The 13,844-nt window shown below is 49.1% G+C and overlaps 1 protein-coding gene across 1 annotated transcript in view; it reads left to right on the plus strand.

Moving 5' to 3' along the window:
• Positions 1–471: 471 nt before the first annotated feature.
• Positions 472–13,844, plus strand: part of galnt9 (polypeptide N-acetylgalactosaminyltransferase 9) — a 251,445-nt gene continuing 238,072 nt past the window's right edge. The window contains 2 exon segments of the mRNA XM_059994615.1: positions 472–723; positions 725–789. Coding sequence (XP_059850598.1) covers positions 569–723; positions 725–789 — 220 coding nt within the window. The 5' untranslated portion in view covers positions 472–568.

Here is a 13,844-nt window from a genome sequence, read left to right on the forward strand (position 1 = left end):
CGCTGTCTCCCCTCTCTCTCCCCTTCTCTCCTTCCCCCTCCCCAACCCCCCTTCTCCCCTTTTTTCTCTTTTCCCCCTCTCCCTTTCTCTCTCACCCTTCTTTCCCCTCTTCTTTCCCCCCTCCTCCCGTCTTCTCTCTCCCTCTACTCTCTCTTCATTTTCCCCCTTCCTTTCTCTCCTCCCTCCTCTCTCCCCTCCTCACTCCTCCTCTCTCTCCTTCATCTCTCTCCCCTTCTTTCTCACGGTTCTCTCTCTCCCTCTCCCCTCTCTCCCTCTCCCCTCCCTTTCCCCCTCTTTCTCTCTCTCTCCCCTCCCTCTCCCTCCCTCCTTCTCTCTCTCTCCCTCCCTCCCCCTCTCTCTCTCTCTCTCTCTCTCTCTCTCTCTCTCTCTCTCTCTCTCTCTCTCTCTCTCTCTCTCTCTCGCTGTCTCTGCTTCGCAAGCGGCTTGTTGGAGACGGTCTATCAGGGGCACCTTCAGTCGCGTTCTCCTCTCCTTCCAGCTGTTCCCCTGCCCTCCCTCCCCTCCCTCCCCCAGATGCGCCCCCGGAGGCCGGACCACCTCCCCCGCGATGGCACCAGCCCGAAGAATCAAAACTTTGCTCACCGTCAATATCTGCGTGTTCCTGGGCATCGTGCTGTTTTCGGTGTACTGCCGGGTGGCGGAGCGCTCGGGCCAGCTGCTGCAGGTGGACCGCGGCGATCTCCGGGGCCGGCAACGGCTCAAGGGACGGCGCCCATATCCTGCAGCGTCTCGAACACCTGGAACAAGTGGTGTACAACCAGCTCAACGGTAACGTCCCCCACCCCCCTCACCTTTCAGGTGCTGGCAATCTGCCCCTCCCCGGAGCTTGGTGGGGGGAGGGTTGGAGTGTGCTGCTGGTATTGACAGTCACCCCTCCTGGGGTTATCCCGGAGTTTGGAGGGGGAGAGTGGGACGGGGGATTTGGAGCGTGCTGATGGTGTTGACAGTCACCCCTCCTGGGGTTATCCCGGAGTTTGGTGGGGGAGAGTGGGTCGGGGGATTTGGAGCGTGCTGATGGTGTTGACAGTCACCCCTCCTGGGGTTATCCCGGAGTTTGGTGGGGGAGAGTGGGACTGGGGATTTGGAGCGTGCTGCTGGTATTGACAGTCACCCCTCCTGGGGTTATCCCGGAGTTTGGTGGGGGAGAGTGGGACGGGGGATTTGGAGCGTGCTGCTGGTATTGACAGTCACCCCTCCTGGGGTTATCCCGGAGTTTGGTGGGGGAGAGTGGGTCGGGGGATTTGGAGCGTGCTGCTGGTGTTGACAGTCACCCCTCCTGGGGTTATCCCGGAGTTTGGTGGGGGAGAGTGGGACTGGGGATTTGGAGCGTGCTGCTGGTATTGACAGTCACCCCTCCTGGGGTTATCCCGGAGTTTGGTGGGGGAGAGTGGGACGGGGGATTTGGAGCGTGCTGCTGGTCCCTGCCTCCTGGGGTTAGCCTGGAGGTTCAGAGGGGAGGTGGAGAGCAGATTACTGTCCTGGGCTGGCACCCTGCTCCACTGTTGAACAATTCCTTTCTCGAAAGGGGACAGTTATTTTGGGCTGAATGGCCTTCACAGAGTGTTGTATTTTCCTAGCGCCTGCCACTCGCAGGGTTGAAGAGGCCAGTGGCGGGCCACCTCTTACCCGAGGGTCCACATCCCTATTGAGCCTTGCCTATTCAAGTGTCTATTTAAAAATACCCCTAAAAGTAGTGAGAGTATTTGGCAAAAGGAGTTCAGATATCACCCACTCTCTGTGCAATGTGAAAACTCTTTATCACCCCCATCCTCTTCAAAGGCTCTCCCTTGCGCCCGAATTTCCAAGCCTCTCGTCCCTCAGCTGAGACAACCCTGTTAAAAATTTGTCTGTAAGAGCAGACAGGCCATTTGGCCCATCGATTCTGCTCCTCCATTCCACCATGGCTGATTTATTATCCCTCTCAACCCCATTCTCCTCCCTTCTCCCCGTAGCCTTTGTCAGCCTCGCTATCAACTTCCACTTTAAATATACCCAATGACTTGCCACCCTCTGGCTTCAGAAATTCCTTCTCATTTCTGGAACCTCACACACTCTAGGTGAGACCACTTCCATTAACACGTCTCCCTGTCCCGGGACTTCCCACTGGCACCTGTACGGTGCTGGGATACCCCCATCTGAGACACCCCCATTAACACCTGTCCCCATCCCAGGACTTCCCGTTGCCACCTGTACGGTGCTAGGATACCCCCATCTGGGATACCCCCATTAACACCTGTCCCCATCCCGGAACTTCCCGTTGCCACCTGTACGGTGCTGGGATACCCCCATTAACACTTCTCCCTGTCCCGGGACTTCCCGTTGCCACCTGTACGGTGCTGGGATACCCCCATTATTTACCTGTCATCCATGAAGCATCCCTACTAAAGTTCAAAGTAAATTTTATTATCAAAGTACTTGTTTGTCTCCATATACAACCCTGAGATTCATTTTCCTGTGGGCATTCTCAGCAAATCTATAGAATAGTAACTATAACAGGATCAGTGAAAGATCAACCAGAGCGCAGAAGACAACAAACTGTGCAAATGCAAATATAAATAAACAGCAATAAATAACGAGAACACGAGAACATGAGATAAAGAGTCCCTGGTGAGATCATTGGTGTGGGAACATCTCAATGGATGGGTAAGTGAGTGTGGTTATCCACTTCTGTTCAAGAGCCTGATGGTTGGGGGGGGTAGTAACTGTTCTTGAACCTGGCGGTACGAGTCCTGAGGCTCCTGTACCTTCTACCTGATGACAGCAGCAAGAAGAGAGCTTCTTTGGGGTACACTCTCTGTTTAGTGGTGACCAATCTGTGCATATCGAGCTCCCACTGGAAGCAATAAGATCATAGTGTAGAGTCATAGAGGGTCGGGCTCTCCAGTCTACACTGCTCCTGTTGCCCCCCCCCCCCCCCACACACACACTGTAGGAAAGATGGTGAGGCTTTGCAGAGGGTGCAGGAGGGTTACCGGGATGCTGCCTGGTTCAGAGGGCAGGTGCTGTCGTGAGAGGCTGGATAAACTTGGGTTGTTTTCTCTGGAGAGTGGAGTCTGAGGGGAGATCTAATCGAGGTTTATAAGATGATGAGAGGCATAGACAGAGTGGACATGGAGTATCTGTTTCCCAAGGTGGAAATGTCTAATACCAGGGCGTGCATTGAAGGCGAGAGGGGGTGGGTTCAAAGGAGGTGTGAGGGGTAAGTTTTTCACTCAGAGAGTGGCGGATGCCTGGTGTGGTAGAGGCAAATACATTAGAGGCTTTTAAGAGACGCTTGGGTAGGCACCTGGATGTGAGGAGGATGGACACGGCGTAGGTAGGGAATTAGTTTCTGGGTGCATTTGATTTGCTTTTTAGCTGGGTTGGCACAACATTATGGGCCGAATGGCCAGCTCCTGTGCTGTACTGTTCTATGTTCTATTTTCCATGTTCAAAGCGGTGTCCCGGGGGCAGCAAAGTCACGTGGGCCGAGATAAAGTGAAAAGTGTCTGCGTGTCTTGCGGACATAAGTACAAGGCGGTACAGAATGCAGAATAGTGTTACACTGGAGTTCAGGTAGACATTCAGGTGCAAAGGGCCATGACGAGACCGTCTTCTTCTTAAACCCATCACCCCTGCTGGGGCACAGGCCACCGACAGTAGTTCGCCAGTCCTCTCTCCTGGACCAGTCTTTCACGTTGTCTCCAGGTGCAGACCATCTTCTCGGTGTGTCCCTCCTCTCTCAGGGATGAGGTCTTTGGGTTTTTGCGGAGAAGGGTTGCAGGCTCCGTGCTCACCCCTCCAGCGGGGCTTGGGACTGCCCAGGGCGGAGTTCCACTGGAGAATGATGTGCCTTGGGGAATTTCTCAGTGATTCCGCGACGACCCGGCTCATCTGAGTCTCCGTTCAAGCCTATCTCCGTCCTGGTCCGTCTGCAGTTCTTGCTGGAAGCTTGGAGTGGGAGTTGAACCTGGAGACTCTGAGGTGGAGGGAGCACAACTCCCCCACCCGGGGGGCATCAGGAGTTAACTTCACAGTGCAAAATTCACTCTCCAGTGACGGGGCGGGTTTGACCGGCCCAGGGATTTTAGTCAGGACATCCTACAAAGCTTGTGGTGCACAGGTTGCCATAGAAACGGCAGTAAATTACCCAACATGTACAAAAGGCTTCCAGCTCCTTTTTTTTTTAAAAAAAAAGGCAATGACATTTCATGGAATTTTTGTATTTGGAGCGTGTTAATTTGAGAAGCCGCGTCCCTCCGCTCTCCTTGTGTTGGCTGTTCTGACGGCAGCTGACTTTAAATTGGGTGCGCGCTGTCTCACAACATGGAGTACCGAAGCGTTTGGGTTTCAGAATCTCGGCTGATCAATATGTGGGCAATGCATCCATTCTGTCAGCCCTCACACTCAATCCTGCATAGCAATCAGCGGCCCCTTGTTGTGAGCCGAGAGCGCGCAACCCGAAATGCAGATTTTCACCTATCGAGCTTTTTTTTGTGTGGAGCGAATCCTCCGGGTGCGCTGGCAGCTCGGAGAGCACCTCCGTGTGAAGATTTCTGTACAAATCTGCTCCCTCAATCTCGGCTGCCTCTTGTAACACAGAACACAGATCGCGACAGCAGGGTAGAGGCCCACAATGTTGTGTCGAGCTCTTTAACACATTCCAAGATCAATCTAGCCCCGTTCTCCGGCCTTCTGCCTGTCACCCTGACTAACCAAGGACCTATCAACCTCCGCTTTAAATATATCCAGTGACTGTGGCAACGAATTCCACAGATTCACCACCCTCTGGCTAAAGACTCCCCCACTCTACCTGAGCCTTCCAATACTCTATAGGTTTTAAAGAGTTGTAACCCTTCCCTCCCACATAGACCACCATTTTTCTGTCATCCATGTTTCTATGGAAGGGTTTCTTAAATGTCCCTGACAGCACATCCCACCACTCTGTGTGTATATAAAAAAACTACTTCTGACATCTACCTCATCCCCTAACTGTTCTTCCAGTCCTTAAAATTGCCCCCTGCTCAAATTAGCCATTTCTGTCCTGGGGAAAAGCCTCAGTCTGTCCAGGTGATCTATGCTCTTGTCGACCTCTATCAAGTCACCTCTCATCCTCCTTAGCTCCAAAGAGAAAGCCCTGGCTCGCTCAACCTCTCCTCATAAGACATGCTCCCCAATCCAGTCAGCATCCTGGCGAATCTCCTCTTCACCATCTCTAATCCAGGCAGCATCCTGGTGAATCTCCTCTACACCCTCTCTAATCCAGGCAGCATCCTGGCGAATCTCCTCTTCACCCTCTCTAATCCAGGCAGCATCCTGGTGAATCTCCTCTACACCCTCTCTAATCCAGGCAGCATCCTGGTGAATCTCCTCTACACCCTCTCTAATCCAGGCAGCATCCTGGCGAATCTCCTCTTCACCCTCTCTAATCCAGGCAGCATCCTGGTGAATCTCCTCTTCACCCTCTCTAATCCAGGCAGCATCCTGGTGAATCTCCTCTACACCCTCTCTAATCCAGGCAGCATCCTGGTGAATCTCCTCTGCACCCTCTCTAATCCAGGCGACATCCTGGTGAATCTCCTCTACACCCTCTCTAATCCAGGCAGCATCCTGGGGAATCTCCTCTTCACCCTCTCTAATCCAGGCAGCATCCTGGTGAATCTCCTCTACACCCTCTCTAATCCAGGCAGCATCCTGGGGAATCTCCTCTTCACCCCCTCTAATGCAGGCAGCATCCTGGTGAATCTCCTCTACACCCTCTCTAATCCAGTCAGCATCCTGGCGAATCTCCTCTGCACCCTCTCTAATCCAGGCAGCATCCTGGTAAATCTCCTCTGCACCTCTCTAATCCAGGCAGCATCCTGGTAAATCTCCTCTGCACCCTCTCTAATCCAGGCAGCATCCTGGTGAATCTCCTCTGCACCCTCTCTAATCCAGGCAGCATCCTGTTAAATCTCCTCTGCACCCTCTCTAATCCAGGCAGCATCCTGGTGAATCTCCTCTGCACCCTCTCTAATCCAGGCAGCATCCTGGTGAATCTCCTCTGCACCCTCTCTAAAGCTTCCACGTCCTTCCTGTAAATGAGGGGAGCTGAATTGAACACAATTCTCCAAGTGTGGTCAAACCAGGGTTTTACAGAGCTGCAACATGACCTCACAGCTCCTGAACGCAGTCTCCTGACAACACCACACACCTCCTTAACCAGCTTGTGTGGCCATTTTGAGGGATCTGTGGACACGGACCCAAGATCCCTCTGTTCCTCCACACTGATCTGCCCCCTTGTATCAGCCATTTCTGCTCTGGGAAGAGTCTCTGGCCGTCTACTCACCTGTCCTTACCTCATACAGCACTCCTTTCAGCTGCTCCTTCATCGACCCCAAGGTATGAGAGGGTGCAGACGAGTTTCACCAGGAGGGCAGGTGCTATCACGAGAGGCTGGACAAACTTGGGTTGTTTTCTCTCGAGCGTCGGAGGCTGACAATAATAGACAGTAGGTGCAGGAGTAGGCCATTCGGCCCTTCTAGCCAGCACCACCATTCACTGTGATCATGGCTGATCATACACAATCAGTACCCCGTTCCTGTCCTCTCCCCATATCCCTTGACCCCGCTATCTATAAGAGCTCTATCTAACTCTCTCTTGAATGCATCCAGAGACTTGGCCTCCACTGCCTTCTGGGGCAGAGCATTCCACATATCCACCACTCTCTGGGTGAAAAAGTTTTTCCGCATCTCTGTCCTAAATGGCCTACCCCTTATTCTTAAACTGTCGCCTCTAGTTCTGGACTCACCCATCAGCGGGAACATGCTTCCTGCCTCCAGTGTGTCCAATCCCTTAATAATCTTATATGTCTCAATCAGATCCCCTCTCATCCTTCTAAATTCCAGTGTATACAAGCCCAGTCGCTCCAATCTTTCAACATATGACAGTCCCGCCATTCCAGGAATTAACCTTGTGAACCTACGCAGCACTCCCTCAATAGCACTCCCTGAGGTTTATAAGATTATGAAAGGCATAGATAGGGTAGACAGACAGTATCTGTTCCGCAGGGGTGAAATGTCTAATACCAGAGGGTATGCATTGAAGGTGAGAGAGGGTAGGTTCAAGGGGATGTGAGGGGTAAGCTTTTTTACTCAGAGAGTGGAGGATGTCTGGACTGTGCTGCCTGGTGTGGTAGAGGCAAATCCTTTAGAGGCTTTTAAGAGACGTTTGGACAGGCACATGGATGTGAGGGAGATGGAGGGATATGGACATGGTGTAGGTGGGAGGGATTAGTGTTTGGGTGCTTTTGATTTGCTTTTTAGCTGGTACAGCACAACACTGTGGACCGAATGGCCTGCTCCTGTACTGTACTCTTCTATGGTCTATGTTCTATAAAAGCCCTCCACCGCAGAAGGCTGTGCTATCAGTTCTCTGGGCCCTGAGCTCCCTGCTCCCTCCTCACTCCTTCCCCCTTTGTCTTTTCCAGCCCCCCCTCCAATTTTAACACTGAGTGCATTTTATAAAGGAGAGCATTCTGAAAACTGCAATAAGAGAAAAAAACATATTAAACATTAAAAAAACTGAGCATTTTGGAAAGTTTTGAATGTGCATTTTTCCTATCTAAACTCAGAGTTAATGCACTTTAAGACTTAGTTTATGTGCAAGAACTTTCTGCGAAACTTAATTAGACATTGTGTCAACGTAAACATAACTTTTACATCTATATAGAGGGAGGTCTCATTAGGACAGAGATGTTTGTGGAGGCCAGGTCATTGGGTATATTTAAAGCAGAGGTTGTTTGGTTCTTGATTAGTTAGGGCATCCAAGGTTCTGGGGAGAAAGCAGGTGAATGGTGTTGAGACGCAGAATAAGGGAGCAGACTCACTGAGCCGAGGGGCCTAATTTTGCTGCTATGTCTTACGGTCTACTGATCTTTAGTGGATAATTTAATATTTTATTGTGTATAGAGTGGACAGCCAGCACCTTGTTCCTTGGGCAGAAATGGCTAAAACGAGGGGGTGTAATTTTAACGTGTTTGGAGGGGGAGGTCAGAGGTGGGTTTTTTACACAGAGAGTGGCGGGTGTGAGGAATGCCCTGCCAGAGGTGGTGGTAGAGGCAGATACGTTAGGGACATTTAAGAGACTCGTAGCTAGGCACATGGATGATGGAAAAATGGAGGGTGATAGGGAAGGGAAGGGTTAGATTGATCTTGGAGTAGGTCAGCACATCATCATGGGCCAAAAGCCTGTACTGTGCCTTGGGATTCCCATTCATAGATCCATCCTAAGTTGCCCTGCAGGTTGATAGGGTGGTTCAGAAGTGTGCGGTGTGAGGGCCTTCATTATTCAGGGAAAAGAGTTCAAGAGCTGTGAGGTACTGTTGCAGTTCTACTAAACTCTGATTAGACTGCAGCTCGAATATTGTGTTCAGTTCTGGTCATCTCATTGTAGGAAGGATGTGGGAGCTTTAGAGAGGGTGCAGAGGATGCTGTCTGGGTTAGAGAGCATGTCTTGTGAGGAGAGGTTGAGTGAGTTAGGGCTTTTTTCTTTGGAGAGAAAGGTGACCGGATAAAGATGTACGAGATGACAAGAAGCACAGAGATCGAGTGCACAGCCAGAGACTTTTTCCCAGTGGAAATAGCTAATATGAGAGGGCATAATTTTAAGGTGATTGAAGAAAAATATAGGGGGGTGGGGGTGGGGGGGATGCCAGAAGTAAGCTATTTACAGAGAGAGTGGTGGGTGAGTGGAATACTCTTACTCAGGTGGTGGACAGGCAGATACATTATGGTATTTAAGAGACTCTTAGATCACAGAAAGCATTGCTGGTCTTTTGAAAATTCATAATGTTTCTGTTTAAGTCAGTATTTGTACCAGTTTGTGCCTGGTGGGTGGCCTGATCAATGCTCTCATGTGCGGCACCTGATCACAATAACACTGATGGAAATGGTTTGGGATGCAAACCAGCCCGGTTATCTGTCGGATTTACAGCTCGTCCCCAGCCGCTACCCTTACGTTTTTGAGAGGATGTTGTTATTGTCCCTGCAAAGCTGTGACTCTTTCCCAGTGAAACTGTTCAGGGGAAAAGGATATTGCTTCTGTTTTGGCCACTGATCGGTGAAATCCCTTGAATGGGGATCGTAAGAGATTGTCATATATATTTTAATGCAAGTGCCTCGTTCTGTGGGTGTTGAGCCATGTGTGTGTTGGTTGACGACTTGTGCCTCAGTGACGTGGGAAAATCAGGTTTAACATCACCGGCATATGTGGTGAAATTTGATGTTTTGAGGCAGCAGTACAATGAAATACATAATAATAAAAAACAATAAATTATGATAAAAAGTAGACATATATAAAACACCTTGAATGGACTAGCCGGGCCTAAGGGCTACAGTTTCCACACTGTATAGCTTTGGGAGGGTTGTGGCAGATGGGATCAGTGCAAATGGGTTAAATGACATTGTTAATGATGTGATCAGAACCTGTAAGAAATCGAAGTTGCTCTCAACCATGATGAGGAAAAGGCAGTGGATTTTGTCTATATGGACTCCAGCGTGGCCTTTGACAAGGTCCCGCATGGATCGGTGCTGAGTCCATTGTTTGTCATCGACATCAATGATCTGTATGAAAAGGTTTCACCCTGCCGAAGGGTTTCAGCCTGGAATGTCGACTGTTTTTTCCATAGATGCTGTCTGGCCTGCAGAGTTCCCTCGCATTTTGTGTGCATTGCTCAGATTTCCAGCATCTGCAGAATTTCTCTTGTTCATGGATGAAAATGTGGTTAACTGGTTCAGCAAGTTTGCAGATGACACCAAGATTGGGGCTGCAGTGGACAGCGAGAGAGCCTATAAAAACTTCAGTGGGATCCGGACCGGCTGGAAAAATGGGCTGAGAAACGGCAGACAAGTGTGAGGCTTTGCACTTCGATAGGACCAACCGGGTAGGTCTTACACAGTGAACGGTAGGGCACTGAGGAGTGTGGTAGAACAAAGGGATCTGGGAATACAGATCCATAATTCATTGAAAGTGGTGTCACAGACAAATAGAGTCGTAAAGAAAACTTTTGGCACATTGGCCTTGATAAATCAAAGTATTGAGTACAGGAGATGGGACGTCAAAGTTGTATAAGTGAGGCCTAATTTGGAGGATTGTGTGCAGTTCTGGTCACCTGCCTACAGGAAAGATGTCACTAAGATTGAAAGAGCACAGATAAAATTTACAAGGATGTTGCCAGGTCTGGAGGATCCGAGTTATAGGGAGAGATTGAATAGGTTAGGACTTTATTTCCTGGAGCACAGGCGAATGAGGGGAGATTTGATCGAGGTATGGAAAATTATGAGGGGTATCGAAAGGATAAATGCAAGCTGGCTTCTTCCTCTGAGATTGGGTGGGACGACGACCAGAGGTCATGAGTGAAGGATAAGGGTTGAAAAATTTAAAGGGAGCACGATGGGAAACTTCTGCATGCAGAGGGTGGTGAGAGTGTGGAATGAGCCGCTAGCACAAGTGGTGGTCAATGGGTCGATTTCAACGTTTAAGAGAAGTTCTGATAGGTACGTGGATGGGAGGGCTGTGATCTGTATGCAGGTCAATAGAACTAGGCAGATAATAGTTTGGCAGGGTCTAGATGGGCCAAAAAGGCCTGTTTCTGTGCTGTGTTTCTATGACTCGATGTTGTTGTAAAGAAGCCATGCAGACACGTTTATGACACTGGAAAGAGGTGGGTGGAGATGGCACGAGAGGATGAATGCGCTCAGCCTGTTTCCTTGCTGTTGAAGGTCGATGAGTGAGGAAGTGAAGGGTTTTGACTGAGTGAACACAGAGAGAGTTTCCACCAGTGGGAAGAGTTGGACCAGGGAATTGCTGGCCATACGAATGAGCTCAGGCCAAATTGAAGACTCTTTATTCTCTTCCATAGATGCTGCCTGACCAGCTGAGTTCCTCCAGCATGTTGTGCTGGTCTGGATTTCCAGCATCTGCAGAATCTCTTAGTGAATTTGAACAGTCGGGGAATGTAGGAACAACACACACAAAATGCTGGAGGGACTCAGCAGGTCAGGCAGCGTCTATGCAGTGAACAAACTGTTGACGTTATGAGCTGAGACCCTTCTTTAGGACAGGAGAGGAAGCGGGAAGATGAAGAGTTAAGAAGGTGGGGAGGACAAGCTGGAAGGGGATAGGTAAAGCTAGGTGGGTGGGGGAGAGGATAAAGTAAGAATCTGGGAGGTAATTGTTGGTAAAGGTCAAGGGCTGGAGAAGAAGGAATCTAAGAGGAAAGTGGACGATGGAAAAAAGGGAAGGAGGAGGAGCAGCAGGGGGAGGTGATAGGCAGGTGAGGAGAAGGGGTAAGAGGCCAGAGTGGAGAATAGAAGAAAAAGGAAAGGTGGGGGGGGGGGAATTCCTGGACAATTAAGAAATTGATGTTCATGCCATCAGGTTAGAGACTACCTTGACAGAATATGAGGTGTTGTTCCTCCAACCTGAGAGTGGCCTCATTATGGTAGGAGAGGAGGCCATAGAACAACATGTCAGAATGGGAATGAGGATAGGAATTAAAATGGGTGGCTTCCGAGAAATCTGGCTTTTTCCAGATGGAGAGGAGATGCTTGCCAAAGTGGCCCCCCGATCTACAGTACATCAGGTATTGTAGGAGAAGAGGAGACCTCGCTGATCTTTAAGAGGGTTGTTCCTGCAGCCAAGGAGTCTAGAATTGGGGTCAGGGCAGATAGGGAATAAGGTGTGAGCTACTTAAAGCTGAGATGGGGGGAAACTTCCCCTTGTGGCATGGTGAGTCTCAGGGAATTTTCTACCTCAGTCATCAAATTTCAAAGATTTCTGGATTGTAAGCGATTTGGTGGATATGTAGATTGATGTAGATCAATCATAGAGCATTACAGCACAGAAACAGACCCTTTGGCCCATTTAGTCTGTGTTGAACTGTTATTCCGCCTGGTCGCATTGACTGGCACCTAGACTGTGGTCCTCCATACCCCTCCCAGCCACGTGCCTGTCCAAACTCCTCTTAAAGGTTGCAGTTGAACCCACATCTACCACTTCTGCTGGCAGCTCGAAGTTCACAAGCCCGAGATCCATTTTCTTGTGGGCATACTCAATAAATCCAATAACCATAATTGAATCAATGAAAGACAGTACCCGACAGGACGGACAATCAGTGTGCAAAAGGTAACAAAAGCACAGATGCAAAAAGAAAAAATAATAACAATAGCCCAGTTTTAGATTCAGAATTCCACAAGATATATTGTGACTGATCCATTATTACAGATCGGACAATCCGTAATAACTGGCTGGATATAATACAGGATAAAAAAGACAGAACAACTTACTTAATAGATTTAGCCATTCCAAACACACATAACTTATAGAAATCAATGAATGAAAACCATCAGAAATATGATGAATTAAAAGAGGAAATAGAAAGACTATGGAACATTGTTCCAATAGTAGTATCTGTAACTGGTGACATCCCAAAGGCACTACACAATAGTATTAAACAATAAGGGCTACACAGAAGTATTTATGTAAATCTCTAGAAACTACAATACTGAACACCACTAGAATAGTGGTGCAAGAGCAAGGAAATCCTCTTGCATTTGTACAGAGCCCTGGTGAGACCACACCTGGAGTATTGTGTACAGCTTTGGTCTCCAGGGTTAAGGAAGGACATCTTGGCTGTAGAGGAAGTGCAGCGTAGATTCACGAGGTTAATTCCTGGGATGTCTGGACTGTCTTACGCAGAGAGGTTAGAGAGACTGGGCTTGTACACGCTGGAATTAAGGAGATTGAGAGGGGATCTGATTGAAACATATAAGATTATTAAGGGATTGGACAAGATAGAGGCAGGAAATATGTTCCAGATGCTGGGAGAGTCCAGTACCAGAGGGCATGGTTTGAGAATAAGGGGTAGGTCATTTAGGACAGAGTTAAGGAAATACTTCTTCTCCCTGAGAGTTGTGGGGGTCTGGAATGCACTGCCTCGGAAGGTAGTGGAGGCCAATTCTCTGGATGCTTTCAAGAAGGAGCTAGATAGGTATCTTATAGATGGGGAAATCAAGGGATATGGGGACAAGGCAGGAACCGGGTATTGATAGTAATTAATCAGCCATGATCTCAGAATGGCGGTACAGGCTCAAAGGGCCGAATGGTCTACTTCTGCACCTATTGTCTGAAAATTCCTAGTGATTGAGAGATGAGTGTGCTTGGATATGTTGTACCTCAGGTTTTACCAGCTTGAGCTGAAAAAAATACTGAAGCATAAATATTGAGAGCATGAGATGAGGAGTCCTTGAAAATTTGTCCATAGGTTATGGGAAAAGTTCAGTGATGGGGTGGTGAAATTATCCCCTTTAATTCAGGAGCCTGATGGTTGAGGAGTAATAACTGTTCCTGAACTTGGTGGTGCGTCCTGAGGCTCCTGTACCTTCTTCCTGATGGCAGCAGTGAGAAGGGAGCATGGTCCGAGGTGGTGGGGGATCTCTGATGACGGATGCTGCTTTCCTGCGACAGCACTTCGTGTAGACGTTCTCAGTGTTGGGGAGGGTTTTGCCCGATATGGACCGGGCTGTATCCATTACTTTTGGTAGGATTTTCCATTCAAGGGCGTTAGTGTTTCCGTACCAGGCTGTGATGCAGCCGGTCAGTACACTCTCCATCACACATCTACAGGAGTTTGTCCAAGTTTTAGATGTTGTGCTGAATCTCCACAAACTTCTATAACGTAGAGGCACTGCCATGCTTTCTTCGTAATTGCATTTGTGTGCTGGGCCCAGGACAGGCCCACTAAATGATAACACTGAGGAATTTAAAGTTGCTGACCCTCTTCACCTCTGATTCCCAGGCTTGTT

This window comes from Hypanus sabinus, chromosome 18, assembly GCF_030144855.1.
Source record: "Hypanus sabinus isolate sHypSab1 chromosome 18, sHypSab1.hap1, whole genome shotgun sequence".
Taxonomy (NCBI): domain Eukaryota; kingdom Metazoa; phylum Chordata; class Chondrichthyes; order Myliobatiformes; family Dasyatidae; genus Hypanus; species Hypanus sabinus.